The 15,660-nt window shown below is 36.3% G+C and overlaps 1 protein-coding gene across 8 annotated transcripts in view; it reads left to right on the top strand.

Annotated features, from left to right (window-relative positions):
• Positions 1-15,660, top strand: part of PCNX1 (pecanex 1) — an 89,238-nt gene that overhangs the window by 48,368 nt on the left and 25,210 nt on the right. For all 8 annotated transcript variants that reach the window (XM_014869368.2, XM_088167053.1, XM_088167054.1 and 5 more), the window contains 10 exons: positions 293-446; positions 1,093-1,125; positions 2,160-2,331; positions 5,848-5,958; positions 6,427-6,518; positions 7,802-7,911; positions 9,582-9,687; positions 11,496-11,588; positions 13,164-13,314; positions 14,894-15,035. In XM_014869368.2, coding sequence (XP_014724854.2) covers positions 293-446; positions 1,093-1,125; positions 2,160-2,331; positions 5,848-5,958; positions 6,427-6,518; positions 7,802-7,911; positions 9,582-9,687; positions 11,496-11,588; positions 13,164-13,314; positions 14,894-15,035 — 1,164 coding nt within the window. The remainder of the gene's footprint in view (positions 1-292; positions 447-1,092; positions 1,126-2,159; positions 2,332-5,847; positions 5,959-6,426; positions 6,519-7,801; positions 7,912-9,581; positions 9,688-11,495; positions 11,589-13,163; positions 13,315-14,893; positions 15,036-15,660) is intronic.

Here is a 15,660-nt window from a genome sequence, read left to right as displayed (position 1 = left end):
ATATTTGAATTATTTCTAAAATTATCTGCTGAAGTTTTCTTCTACTGTTTAAAGTAAAATTCTATAAGATACTAACTGCTTTCAGCTGTCATTGAAATCCTGATAACTCCTAGCTTTGCTAAAGGACAGTGTGTTAATAGACTGTGGAAGTCCAAGTCTATTCTTAACTGCTTTGCTACCAGTAGCATAACCCTTGTTAATTTTTGACCCTAACTGTTCTTTTGCAGTTTTTTCTTGACATAGTTAACTTTAAATTCCCTTTTTTTCCTTTTATTCTCTCCTTTTAAAACAGGAATCGTGAGATCCTTGAGAACGTATTAGCTGTCATCCTAGCTATTCTAGTTGCATTTCTGGGCTCTGTACTTCTCATAGAGGGCTTTTTCAAGGATATTTGGGTCTTCCAGTTCTGCCTGGTAATAGCCAGTTGCCAGTACTCACTGTTGAAGGTATTTTAATTTCTCTTTACTTTCTACAAACAGTGGATATAAATCCACTTGGGTGTTGCAGGGTAGTTGGAGCTTTAAGGAAAAATGTGCATGCTTATCACTTACAAAGGAATAAGTAAACTTGGCCTCATGGAAAGTTTGCTAGATGGCAATGCAAGGTCATTTCTCTAGAATGGTTTTGCATATGCTTGTTAAACAATCTTTTATTTACTGTTCTAATGCATTTTTTCTTTTCATAAAGAGGAGCACATTCTTTTATGAGGCAATTATATCTGAACATATTTTTAATCGGATAATTAATTTTTGTTAGACTGTTAATGATTTAATGTAATCTAAGAATGGGGGATTATTTTTTATGGTTTGGCTATTAGGATGGAAGTTAAAGTTCCAAATGCTGTCAAAAAACAGTAGAAGTCCTGAAAATAAGGGGGTTGGGGATTTTTTAGAATTTTGATTATAGACATACTCTAAAAATAGATTTCATGGTTTATTACATTGTGCTATTTAAAGGCTATAATGTGGCTTGACAACTGTTACTTTGATTGTAGGTATTGTTAAAGAAACTTCAACTAAGAAGGTTTGTGTAGGGAGATGAACACACTTAGCTGTAGGTTCAATAACTTTCCTCTTTTTATTTTGGTTTCAGAGCGTTCAGCCAGATTCTTCTTCCCCTCGACATGTAAGTCATGGGCATGTGCCACTGTACTAACCCTGCAGATTCAGAACTCACACAGAGAATTGGTCTTTTTAGTTTGAGTTTTCTGGTATTTCTCTTATGTTCCTTCTTATAAGGCATAAAGGGCTTATAATTGTTTTAGTGTGTCAGAAGGGAACTGATACTGTTTTTCCCCACTGTACTTTTTGTGTTTAGCAAATCTTATCCTCCTGTTCTGAGCCTAGCTTTTGCTAGGGAGCCATGTCATGATAAGCTTTTTGATGAATCTTTATTATTCTAGCATTTATACTGGGAATTATTCTTCATGTTGTAATTTGCTCTGCTGGTATGAACTGACACAGCTTTGATGTTCTGTTTCAGTGTTGTAGATTATTCAGTTGTCCTAGTATGCACACTGCTTTATTTTTTCACTCTAAAAAGCTGAGTTTGCAGTGTTCTAGTGAGCATTAATGTTTGAGCATGGAAATGTTCATGTTCTAGTATGTTTATGTTCTGTTGTGCATCTACTAGATTGCCAAGACGAAATATTACTTTTATGTCCTAGATAAGATATATGAAAGCATTATTGCTCTGTAGCAAGTCATTAATTTTGTGTAAGAAGCTGTGATTTGATAAACACAGAGATTCTGTTGCCCCATCCAGCAGAAGCAGTATCTGAGCTTTAATCTCTTTTTCCTTAAAATTGGTTTATTCTCAGTTGCTTACAAAGCCTAGTCAGAACTTCCCTAGCATTTAGTATTGCAAGCAACATAGCATAAAATATAGCTGAGACCAAGGGTATATTTAGCTTAGTCTAACTTAATCTAACTATTGTGTCTTTCTAATATCAAAGCCACAAAAAGCACAGGCTGGTATCACTGCAAGACAATGCAATTCAGGATTTTATGAAGAAAACTTTAGGATATGATGAGGTGACAGTGTATTGGTTGATGTCCAGTGATCAGTTTTGGTTCTGAAGCTATCTGTAGGAGAAGAGTAAAAGTTACTTTTTTCATTAATAATGAGCAATGGTGTTTTTGTGGTTTCTTTTTAAACAGGGTCACAATCGTATCATAGCCTATAGTAGGCCTGTATATTTCTGTTTGTGTTGTGGTCTGATTTGGCTGTTGGATTATGGCAGCAGACACATATCTACAACAAGATTCAGGTTGTATGGAATGGCTTTCACCAACCCATTGCTGCTGCTGTCAGCCAGGGACTTAGTTATAGGTGAGTGGCTTTTTCATGGATTTCAATTGTTTGCTTTACAACAGTAGAACTTTATGGGAGCATTTTCCCCTTCTATAGCTGTGCTGTAACAAATGGCAGAGGTGCCCTCTACTAAAACTTTTTGTTATCCAGGATCTTAGCCCTTACCCTTGAACTTTGTTATTTAACTTGGACCTGCATACGCTACCCTTTGCTTGGACCTAGCTGCTCATAGTTAAAAAACATTTTCATTTGGACCCTTTCACACTCTCTGGAGAGGCTTGTAGCAAATGAGTAGGAGTTCTGTTAAGTCAGGTTATTTGAATTTAGCAATTTGGCAGAACAGTACAGACACAATTTTAAGAAACATTATACACAGGTTAAATCTTATTTAATGTGCCTCTTCTCAGAACAGGCCTATCAGCAATACCAAAAGTACAATTTTTCAGCTATACTTCCATTTTGAGGTAGTCCCATTGTTTTCTGAGCAGCACAGTGCATTCAGAATACTGATGACATTTAATTCCATTACCCCCCTAAACCTAATGGGAAAAACAAACAACCTAAACCCCCAAAACAACAATCCTTTGCCCTGTTATGCAAATAATAACAGCCCTGTAAACAGAGCCCATCGAAAGGAGAGAGAGGCATAAACATTTGAAGAACATCTTATCATGGGAACTTTGTGCATTGCTTTAATGGACCAAGTTATTTGGGTGATCTTCTGTGGATCATTGCTTTGGGTGGGGTAAGAAAATCTGTAATAATTCATGTAAACTGAATGCAGTTGCTCTTCAGTTGTGTTAAAATACCTGTGTGTGAAAAGCTACAGCAGTTAAATGTTATGTCTGTGTGCCCCCAGACCATTTTCTGTCCAAGAAAAATGAAAGCTTGGGTTCTTAAAATTCAGTGGGGGTTTGTAAAAATTTTAATTGATTAAGAATTACTGACTCGAGCATTTGGGTATTAGTTCTTATTACTTGATTTTAGGAACATCCTGTATTTTATGCCTCATACTGCTTCCCCCTTCAACTTTCTGCCAGTAATTCTATATTTAAATTTAAATGCCCAGAGGGAAAATGTCTAAGCTGCATATTTATGAACAGAAATTGTCCAGACATTTTCAAAGGTGCTTTTTGAACCAATCCTTTGGTTCTCTTCATGTACTGGCATACTTGATTCTGTATCAATAATAAAGAAGATAGAAGATACTTTTGACTCATTCACAATACGAAACTGGTTTAATTTCTCTTGATATTGCTCTGTCAGTTTTGGGAGTATTTTCTTCCCTTTTCTACCATTGCCATAATGTATACCCATATCCTCATAAGATAATACATAAATGTACATATAGGTGGTGTGTCCTCCCGTGAAGTGAGCTACTTTTTTAGAAGTACTGAAGAGTGAGTCTTTAGTGGTGGCATTTTCACCAGGCCATGTCCATCTTGGGATTAGCTTTTAAAACTACTTAGTTCAAGAGTTCTAAGTGGGTTTTGATCCTTATGTTTTACTGTTTTTCTAGGGTATCTTGCAGCAGCATATGTAGTTTATATTTCTTAGCAGTCCTTCCAATAAAAAAATCAGATGACCAGAACTGCTTACTCTACTTAAAAAAAACCTAGAACACCCCCCCCCCCCAACAATAAAAAGCCCAAAGCAAAACCCCAAAAACCAAAATGATAAAATGCCAAACAAGACCCCAAAAAATGTCCCACCGACCTGCACTGTACATCCCACCCCCTCCGTGGTAGCCTTGCCCTTGGAGCAACTCTTCTGTTGCTGAAGCACAGTTTCAAAAAGCTTTGTGTGTACTGCAGAGCAGGCTGGCTGCTAACAAATGTATTTTGTTAGGTAAAAATCTCAGCTGCCTTTTTTCCTGTTCCCAGGCAAAGCTATGGGAAGAGCACAGGTGCAGGGCCAGGCAGACTTTGTGTTTGGATAATGTAAATATTGTCTCCTTGCTAACACACAAGTGAGGACTAATAGAAATGCTTTATTTTGTGTACCACCTATTGCACTTGATCATTTGCTCTGAATCTACTCCACATTTATAGTAATTATTTTATCTTGTCACCATTAGGAAACAATGATGTTACAGACTGTAAAAGCATCATGAATATTGGCTTTTTGCTGGACTACTCTTCAAAAAAAATTGTGTATTCCCAGATCTAGTAATAGTGTAGTATTCCCAGTGTAGTAATTTTGTTTTCACTGGGCCCAAGATAATTTCACTTACAGACTTCTGGGAAACAACTTTTTAACCTGTCAGTGACAGAACACCGTATTTGCCTTCTATGTTGGCTTCCTTGAGTAATGATTTGAAATAGAGATTTGACTTAAGAATTTTGAAGAAGTGTTTTCTTTAGGTATTGAAGAGCTGGTCTGTAGTCCTGTATTTCCCAATTAGTGTCAGTAAAAAATACAGAATTCAATGTTTTTCCCAGGCTTGCAACCTGTATGTTTTTAAATTATATTGTTGTTTAACATTAATATGGAATAGAGAAAAAAAATCAGATTCTCATTATCTGTCTCACTGTAGATATTTCTAATGTGATGTCCTTCAGTGTCCAACCATTCTGTGCATATAAAATTAGAAAATTAAATTTGGCACTTGTGGTGCTTTATAAGATATTTTAAAGTCTGTTTCTTCTTTTGGTCACTGAAGCTACAAGTGAATAAGATGATAGAAAATCCTCCCTAAAGTTCCAGAGTTTGTCTGCTAGGGTAACTTTTTTAATTTGGTCTTTCTATCCTTCAGAACTCAGAATGTATAATATGCTGTTGCATGTGAATTAGATCTGAACTACTGTATCTGAACTTGCATAGATTATTTTTTCTTCATCTGTTATTCTATAAGATGGAAAGCAGGTTATATGTACAGATTGAGACATACCCTTTTCTATGTTGAAGTTAGGTGGCATTCATTTATCTTTGCATTCTGAAATCCTGTAATTTTCAGGTGTTTTCATGATTCATACAGTTGTTTATTCTTGTTAAAAAAAAAACAAACATCCAAACAGAAAACCCGGTCACTTAAGATTAGAATTTTCAGAAGTGGTGTGGGAAAAGGAGTGAAATTATCAGATGTTGCTAGTAGAAAACCTGGAGGTGGAGTGCCTGGCCTCCCTTAGGTCAGTGTGGCTGGTGTTAGGTTGCTCCTGGAACTCCAGACAGGCACTTAGGCTGGGATAAGCCTCACTTCTAATGAGTGAAAACTTACAAGTCTAATCTGTAAACACTCCTGGTGGCTGATCTTTGCTAAATAAAAATGGAAAGCCTGAATTGGCCTGTGTCCATGTCTACAGCAATTAAAAGGAAAGTACTATTGATTTGTATGACCTCTGTATTCAGTCAGTTCCCAGTCATTGAAGCAGAACTTCACATAATGTGTATTTTCCTTAGAAATTTATAATAGAAATACTTCAGAAATGTTGAGTTAAAATGGGGTATATGATACCCTAGAACTTAAACTGAAAAATACTTTACCATGCTGTGTTTTTCATATTCACCACTTTTTCAACTCTCTTTTTTCTGTAGTGTTTACACTATGTTTCCCTATAGTATTCTTCATTGGTCTCCTGCCTCAGGTGAATACATTTGTGATGTATCTCTGTGAACAGCTGGACATTCATGTCTTTGGTGGCAATGGTAAGTGCTGTGTTTTTTGTCACTGGCAAAAGTAGGAGATGTGGAGCAGCTAAGATCAGTATATCAGTATGCTAGTTTAAAAATTTAGTGGTTACACTTTTTTTATTACTATCCTCTAAATATAGAATACTTAATTTCTTAAAAAGCCTAAAAGTTTTTGATTAATTATTGAGAAATAGAATTACTGTCCTAGTACTGTCGCGTTCTTCCTTAACTGGTTTCTATTGTAGTTAACTATTCCCATGGTAAAGCTGTTCAAAAACTAAGGAAATTTAAAAAGCCACATAAGATGCTCTTGATAAAAATCACTTGTAGGGGAAAATACGAGTAGCTGCTCTGGTTTGAATTGCCTTTTTTTCCCATCAGAGGAAACTAGGGGGCTGATACCTTAAACAAACTGAAGTATTTTGTATTCTAACTTAAGAAGATAACAATGTTTTTTTTTCTTTTCATTTCTATGTTATTCAGCTACCACAAGCCTGCTTGCAGCACTTTACAGTTTTATCTGTAGTATTGTGGCAGTAGCATTGTTGTATGGACTGTGCTATGGTGCCCTGAAGGTGAGAAAAATTTTATGCACAGTAAACATTAGTGTTTTAGGGTTTGTTCTCTGCTTCCTTCTGTATTAAGTAACTAAACTATGCAACTACTGAATTAGAAATACTAATTTGATTTACTAGGGTTCCATACTTGTTCACCTGTTATATCAAGAGAGGAGATGCAATGCAGGAACAAAGCAGATACTTTGCTTTTAAAAGGTGTGTGATTTGTTCCTGCTCTAACAGGCTCTTTTTTTTTGGTTGAAAACACATGACATTTACCATCAGTTCCATTCTACATCACTTCTTGAAAATATCATGCAAGTGACCTGTTTTTAGCAGAGTCTGCATGTTCTTGTATATTTACCTCTCAAAATGGCTCATGTAAGTATTTTTTTCACGTGCTGCAAAAATGAAATAGTATTTTCTAATTAATATTTACTTGAGAAGAAATCTACAAATAGTTTTTCTTGTCAAAGTGAAGATGTGGGCCTATCTGAAGGGGAGAATTAGAGAGATAGCTGGCAAAGGGACACACACACCCTCCCCACACTCTGTTTTCCTTGCTTGAAATGTTGTTTGAAAACAACAGTGAAAACAGCAACAGTGATGCTGGTTCTGTTTATTCATTTCAGATGTGTGTCAATAATCAGACATGCACAGTTTACAATGAATTGTAGCATGTGTGGGTCCAACTCAGAGCTGACTGGCTTTTCCATATTATTGCAGAGAGCAGGAAGTTCCTAGGGGAGTTACTCTCATGGTGCTGTCACCTGCAGGCCATCATTAGCTTTCTGTGAATTTGTACACTTGTCTCATTAGCCTTTTGTAAACACATCCATTTAAGAGACAAACAAGCCTTAGCAAAGAATAACTGTTTCATCTTTGCAGATCCAGTACAGATTTGGAAAAAACTAATAAAGCCACTGTTTAATCTCCATTCAGCACATTAGAAAAAGTAAATCTTGAGTCAAAATACATGTAACATTCAAAATTAAGAAGTGACTAAATACAGCTTGTAAGAGCCTGTGGTCTCAAGGAATGCAGAAACTGCTTCAAAAACCTTATGACAAATAATGACTGTTTAATAATTGATATAGGTGAGGGATGTACACTGTTAGAGTTTCTGATGTATAGTTAGACATAGGTAAAGATGGAACAATGTTTTTGTACAAAAAGCCCTGGCTTATGTTTGTGGAATTGTAGTTAATTTCTCCCTTCTCTGTGATATACATAGTTCTTGTATGTCAGGTAAGTGGTATGTACTTTTTCTCCTTTTGTTAACATTTCCTTTCTGTCTCCAGGATTCCTGGGATGGGCAGCATATTCCAGTTCTCTTCTCCATATTTTGTGGTTTGTTAGTGGCAATATCGTATCATCTCAGCAGACAAAGCAGTGACCCTTCTGTACTTTTGTAAGTGACTCAGTTTGTATCTCTTCCCCAATGAAGAAGCAAGTTGCAAGGAAAAACTAGAAATAATGTTACTACCTATTACTGTTTGAACTTGTACTCACCAGCATTAATCAAAAATAGTATATTTTTAGTTCAATAGTTAGATGCAAAATGTGAGAATTTCTAGTTCCTTCTCTAATAATGACCTTTTTTGAGGCTTCTGGTACATCACTTACATGCCAAAATCTGATTTAACTGCCTGCTGATGTTCTCCAGAATGTCAGTCAGGTGCCATCTTTCTGTTGGTGGGTTTGTTGGGAATAACATGTACCCTTTCTGGGTTTAAAGAGGTGCTCAAGGCACTGGTTTAAGCTCAAGTTCACAGGGGGACTTCTTGAACACTTCCAGTTCATTTGTTGATGTATTATTGTATTGAATGTGTGCTCCAAGCACTTCAACTAATTATACTAAATTACAAGGATCTGTTTTAGTGATGAGTATTCCCATCTAGCATGGGGAAACAGGTATTCATGTTATTCTAAGTTGGAGTAGAGATTTAATGCTGAAGGTGTTTGATTCAGTTAATAATGATACATGTACAACAAAGTAGTTCCAGTAGAAGAAACTCCTCCCTTGGAACAGCTAATAAAAGCTCAGCCACAAACCTAGGTTAGACAGAGCTTGAACTTGGATTTTAATGTAGCCATTAAAATGGATTTTCATGTTGGATGAAATTGATAAATAGTGGCCTGGGGTAGATAGTGAAGGACCTCCTCTGTGAACAACAGAATTAATGATTGATTAGTGTTTACACCAGAGGAAATTTCTTATCTTTGGGTTGACCACTAAACCTTTTCCAATTACTCTTAGTTCAGTTGATAAGAGGCCCTTTTCCCTAGATGTTTGTTCTTTTGTTCTATCCAAAAACTAAAGCCTGGATGTTCATATTTGACCTGCAATTTCACCTGTTTAGCCAGACGTGACATAGTTAAGCATTGTAATACATAGCAGTATGTAATTTCCTTTGAAGATCTAGGGCTTGTTCTGTAGTGATTTTCCTGTCCAGAAAATGAAATATTTCTGCACTATGTAGGGTGTTGTAAGAAAAATCACACTGAGAGGTTGCAAGACAACTGCTTATGGCTAGTAACATTGCACAAGGGCTTGTAAAAGCTTAAGTGTAAGGTTTTGGAGTTTCAGTATCAGCAATGCCTGCTAAGAATTTAGGAGTTTAGTCACTGTGGCTAATTTATTAATTAATCAGGCTAGAATAGGTTTCTTTCATTGTTGCTGTTGAATTAAACCAAAGAATCTATGGTTTTTTAAATGGCATTGACAAATAGACCACTTCTAAATTTTGCACATTTCTGTTATTTCTGAGTTCAAGTTTTGTTTCATGATTGCTAAATTTAGCTTAAAATTCAGTTTTTAATTACTCCTGTGTTGCTACTAGAGAAACTGCAGTTGGAACATCTGTCTGCTGCTCTTTAATAGTTGCTGTTCTGTACATCAGATAACCGATTCTTTTGTAAAATTGGCATCTTTGTAAATTTGCTCAGCAATGTGAAAGCACTGATAGGCCAAAACTAATTTTTTGTGATCAATATGAAATAGAACTTCTGACTTTGTTATTATAAAACTACATAGAACAATACATGCTTTTCAGTGGGATTTTTTTTCTTGCTTTTAAGCTCGTTAGTGCAATCAAAATTTTTTCCTAATTCTGAAGACAAAAACCCTGAGGATCCTCTGTCTGAAGTAAAAGATCCTTTACCTGAGAAGCTTAGAAATTCTGTGGTAAGTAGGCTTTTTAATTATTACATTTTTTTAAAATTCCTCTTAAACCAACACAAAGCAAATGATTATATAGCATCCATCTGGATCTTGCTTAGCTCACACTTGTCACTTAGCATGGTTGTAATTAGAATGGATATCACAGCATTTCCTTTCAGTCTGCAGCTGAATTCATGCTATGCCTAGGAGTATAATGCTGATATTGCAACTATAAGTTAGTTAAAAGCAGAGAGAGTTGGAATTCCCTCGTGTGAATTCAGTGAAGGATCACTGAGGATCTTCTTTTAGCTCATGGATTATAATAGATGATGCTTGCTTTTGTGCAGAAGTTAGTGGGAAAGAGTTAATGGTGGCAAAACCATATTAACTCAGTAATTGTAGTAAATTTTGAGGAAGACCTTTGTGCTTGCTTTTCCAGAAGTGGAAAATAAAAATGCTGGGTTTTGGGGCTTTCTGTGGTTTGTGTGGGTGGTCTAATTTATTTTGTTGTTCGCTTTCTTTGGAAGCAGATGTAACCTGTTCCATTTACTTAAGGACTACTTTGAATTTTTAGTACAAATGCACTCTAAATATTTATGGAAGTAGTAATATTTAAACATTATTCTTTTTCACACAATGTAGCAATAAGTAAGAGACTTACAAAGTGTAGTACCTTTAACTTATACAAAGGAAGGTTGAATATTCATTTAGCTTTGTGTAGGGCTCAGCTGTAGGCTGAACTGTATAGCTGGATTTTTCATAATACAGCAGTTACAAGCGTGGTGAGGTGCAGTGTGTGGAAACTGCAAATAAATATTTAGAGCTGAGAAACTGCAATTCTTTTAACATTTAGCAGGAGGGAGTGACCATAGGAGCTGCAAGTTCCTCTTTAGCTCTCAAACTGTGGTGTTAGGCTCCAAGGGGGCAGAGGAGCTGAGGATTTTGATAGTCTTTCTTACAGTGGTTTTTAAAATCAGGACTAATTTTTTTAATCAGCTGATTTTAAAAAAAGTAAGTTATAGCCCAAGAAGTTAAGGCTTTGCAGCTCTAATTGCTGTGTGTAATTATTTGGCCAGTATTGGAGAAGATAATCTTTTAATGATTTTGTGGGCTGTAAATATTGATGCTGTTTTTACAGAGTGGGAACAAGTCTAGCCTTGTGACTTCGAGTTGCAGTGGCCCTAAGTTCGCATTGCCCCCTTGTGGCTGAGTCTGGCATTACTAGTTTTGGGGGGATTGTCCCTTATCAACGGCTTTTTTCATTTTTTAGGAGCAATGGAAAATTCAGACTCGTTCCTCGGGGTCTTTCCAATGCCATCCTTTACCCTTCTGCAAAGAAGGCAGAAAAGGGTTAAAGAGTATGGTTGTTTCGCCTGGTTGGTAGCTCTGCCTAGGCAGTGCTCTTCCAGGGCTCTTAATTGCCTTGTAGTTTCAATAGTTCTTAGATCATCAAGGGGAAATGTCATTGTCCCTTCCAGTGCTTTCAGCAGTGTTTTAAGGGGATCCTTACACCACCTCACAGTCCAGGATTAGAGAATATATTTGGTGTATTGATTTGTTGTGCCCCACTGTAAATATGCATCTTTCACTAAGTTGAACTGATACTCTTAGCTGTAAGATTTGTCTTGTGACTTTTCTAATAACTTCAGTGGAAGTAGTTACCACTGGCATAATTAAATTTTTTTTTAATCCATTTCAGTGTTACTGCATTTGTGTATTCAGGAGATATTGAAAGGTTGGACTCTGTCTTGGGGATGTTTTCCAACTTTAATGATTCTAAGAGGTCAACCAATGCTGGTATTTTCTAAAATTATTTTATTTTGACTCTGCAGAGTGAACGATTGCAGTCTGACCTGATTGTGTGTATAGTCATTGGTGTCCTCTATTTTGCAATTCATGTCAGTACAGTATTTACAGTTTTACAGGTAAGATGTTACTTCATGTCTTCAGTTTGCCTTCTGTATGCATGTACTCTGGTGTGATATAAAGTGTATTCTGGTAGCTCACTGAGTCTTCTGGCTAATTTTAGATGGTCTTTGAACGTATAGCATGACAAGTACATGACCAAAGGTCTTCACTTTTATGTGCTCAAAAGATCATTTTCCCTAGCTCTTTCTTAGTTTCTTCTTATGTTCTAGACTTTTATTTTAGCTTCTGACACAAAACAGCTTCTTTTGAGTCATCTATCTCAAATAGTGTCAGGATTATTTTAAAATAAGGAAAAATGAAACTTTAAAAAACGTTTAAAATGTGCAGTGCTTCAAGTTTGAGGGGCTGGACCTTGACTCAGCAGTTCCATGCTGGCATGGCTCTTTGTAGACCATAGTATAGGGCAGTACCTCTATACTGCAATGTATGGGACAATACCCCTATCGTACACTGGAATGATTATTTACAGGACTTCCAAGATCATTTGAGTTTCAAGTTTTTGACTTGTCAGTCTAGCTAGTGTTACTGCTTTGGATACTTCTCGTGTCTCTGTGTGACTCTTGATGATAATGGCATGGGACTAGATCCTGTGCTTGAATTTAAGTAAAGCATTTCCCTCAAGAGCTGCGGTTACTGAGTTCTTATTTTGGTATTCCTGCTATTAAACCATTGATTAGCTTATGAAGAGCCTTATGAAAGGCAAATGAAAGTTTCTGGCATGTATTTTAGAAGAATTTTACCTTCCTGCTGCTGCCTAAAGTTAAAGCAAGAAACTAATTAAAAAAGCATATGTTTAGGTAATTTCATGTCTTCATGTGAAGTGCATTACTTAAGCAGGTGTACTTGTGTTTTCTGAGGAAAATATCCCTTCTATTATTGTATCCCTGAATTTCAGCACTCCACCTGAATTTTGCTTTCCCCCACATTTGAGAGACTTGGCTGTGTGCTCTTTACTAGTTGTATATTTCAAAAGGTTTGGCTTCACAGAATTCACAAAGAGCTTATGACGAGATAATGCAATCCCAGTTATGCAATTATCTAGACTTATGTAGAAATTCGGCGAAAATTTTAATCTGTAGAAAGCATTATTGTGAAATCCAACCATCATCCCACGTTAATTTTGCAGTAGTTTCTGACTTCTGTGGAAGGGATTGGTCCTGTGGGAGATATCTTACCTTCTCAAGTGAATGAGAAATTAATGATTTGTTTTTTGCTTATGCTTATACCTCCTTTTATCTAGCAGATGGAAATGTAAATTGGATTCAGCCTTTAGAGAATAATACCTTTATAAAATGAAATGCATATGGGTCAGAAGCACTGGACTGTGAGAGAAGACTGTACTATTTTTACTTGAAAGTACATTTCAAGTTAGTGAAAATTTGTTAGATATGAAGGAGTTTTTTTCTCACAGAGTTTCTTGTTTTAGCTTAAAATTGGTAGTAAGTTTCTCATGAAGAAATACATTAGTATTGCAGGAGCACTTTCTCGTATGGTGGAAAATACACCAGCAAACGAATATTTTATTTTGTTTTTAAAATACAAATCTTAATTTCTTCAATTCTTCTTTTTAGCCTATTTTAAGTTATGTTCTCTATGCATTGGTGGGTACGGTAGGCTTTGTGACCCATTATGTTCTGCCTCAACTCCGAAAGCAGCTTCCTTGGCACTGCTTTTCTCACCCACTGCTGAAAACCAAGGAATACCATCAGTTTGAAGTCCGGAGTAAGTACTGTTTGTAACACTTCCTTCAACTTGCTGTAGGTGCTGACCAGCTTGTGCTACCTGTTGAGATACTTAATCTCTTTACTATTCTCATCGCTGGAGAATTTAATTATATCTGGTCTATAAATGTATGAGTTTCTCAGTTCCTCATGCTTTGATTCCATGACATTTTATGTATCTCTTAACTGATGATGGTAATACAAGTGTTAACATTATTTCAGAGCAGTTCCATTAAAACAGTCTTCAAAATCTTAAGTGGCAAAGTTTGTGCTTATGATTACCTCAAAAATTTTTCAGAGAGATAGAGTGTGTTTCACTAGCTATTTCCTCAACATAGCAAGTTTGCAGATGTTTTAGAGGATTAGGTCTTGTGAATGCTGGTGGAGACTTCATCCTGGTACTGATCTGGTTTTTAGTAGTATTGTTGACATGTTGAACAACAGAAAATAGTGCAAGTGGTCAACTGATGGATGAAGACACCAAGGGACCAGTCTTACAATTTGATCTGCATAGATATGTGCTTGCAGCTTGTGCTAAAGCCTATGTTTCCATGGAATCTTTCCCCAGAGATGCAGAAAAGAGGAAGTTATACTGCTGATCAGTTTTCCAGAATGGATAAGTGTAGTAATAGACTGTGGGGACTTCACTGTTGGAATGTTTTTATTTTTAACAGCCGACTTAAGAAATTCCTGTCTAAACTGCCTTGGAAAGAACTGAAGCTATTTTGGTTTTTCTTTTCAAATACTTGTCAAAACAAGAAAGTGTTGTGCTGCTTTCAGGAGCAGAGAATTATCAGAACTGATTCTCAAACTTTCTACCTTTGTAGCAGCCATTCAGTGTGGGCTTTTCAGTAATGCCTAACTTGTGGGATTTTTTTTCCCAAGTGATTGCATGTAAGATGGATAAATATGAATAGCCTTTGTAGTATGATGTCACTTTATCTGGAAGAAATGAAAAGTTCAACTGTATGCCTTAACTCTTTAATCTCTAAAACTAGAGAAGCTACAGTTGGTGCCCTTTGTGTATGCATCAATGTTTACCATAACTTTTGAAATTGAATCTTCTAGCCTATATTGTAGAAAAAACTTTTCAATCTTAATTTGCAATAATTTCAAACATACCTTACAATTTCTGTAGACGTTTAAAAGAAGTCACTGAAGTGTCAGACATTTGTGTTGGCAGGTAGCATAGGCTCTTCTGTATTGCAGAGTTGTAAACCAGGAGTCCTTCAGATTGAATAGGGTTGAAAAACATCCGTTTGCATAAGATAAAATGCATCATTTCAAACAGCTTCATCAATAGCAATGTTGAAATTATTGAAGAGGTGGAATCCAGTTTTTCCTTCTGCCTACATAAGCAAGTAGCTTGCAAACTGTTCTGTTGCTGTGTGAACAGTGCAAAAACTCTACTGGGGCTACTGACAGGAGCTTCTCTCTGTTTTGGTTAAATAAAACTACAAAAGTTCATTGTGAGAAAATGGTTAATCCAAGTTAATTGGATGAAGAACCTTTAGTTTGTAACCAGAGATTTTTGATTTGACAATACCGTCTGATTTCTGGTTTTTAATATATCTTGACAGATGCTGCACATGTCATGTGGTTTGAGAAACTTCACATTTGGCTCCTTTTTGTAGAGAAGAATGTTATCTATCCACTGATAGTCCTCAATGAGCTCAGTAGCAGCGCTAAGAATATTGCTAGTCCAAAGAAACTGGATACTGAGTAAGTATAAAAGGCAATTAAGTAATCTTGAGTATGTCTGCTGTGGTGGAAAATGAAGTAGTGACTTTTAGCATCAATGGGAAGACAGGACACGTTAATGGTATTGTATTAAGAGTAAGGCAAGGAATAAATAAAGCTTTTCTTTATTTGAAAGCCTGTATAAAGCTGACTTAAACTGGTAGGAGTATTATTACACTGTTAAACTAGATACTCTGGCAAAGATAAAGCATTCAACTCCTAGCATGTACTGTGATGATGGCATGTTGCAGAATTACCTAGTAGCGTGATAAGTTTGCTTGTTGACCTTCAGAGTCTATAATATCATTATCCAGATGGCAAGTTGAAGATGGTGTTGATATGTTCTGGTATTTTACTAGGTGTGAATTTCAGACTTGTTCCCTGAGTTGGTGTGCCAGCGTGCTGCCCCTCTGTAGCTTTCTTCTCTCATCAAGGAATTCCCCAGGCTTCCTAGCCCCTAAGTATAATCCATATCCAGATGGAATTGCACACTGCTTCTTAAATTGAGATTTAATTATAATGCCTTGAGCAGTGTATCTAACTGTCTCAGCCAATGATAGCTCAGTAATAGGCCCTGCATTTTTTGCCTCCAAGAAACAGTAACCAG

Source organism: Sturnus vulgaris, chromosome 6, assembly GCF_052056855.1.
Source record: "Sturnus vulgaris isolate bStuVul1 chromosome 6, bStuVul1.hap1, whole genome shotgun sequence".
Lineage (NCBI taxonomy): Eukaryota > Metazoa > Chordata > Aves > Passeriformes > Sturnidae > Sturnus > Sturnus vulgaris.
The sequence above is the reverse complement of the archived record's forward strand: the minus strand, read 5'-3'. Positions and strand labels throughout refer to the sequence as shown.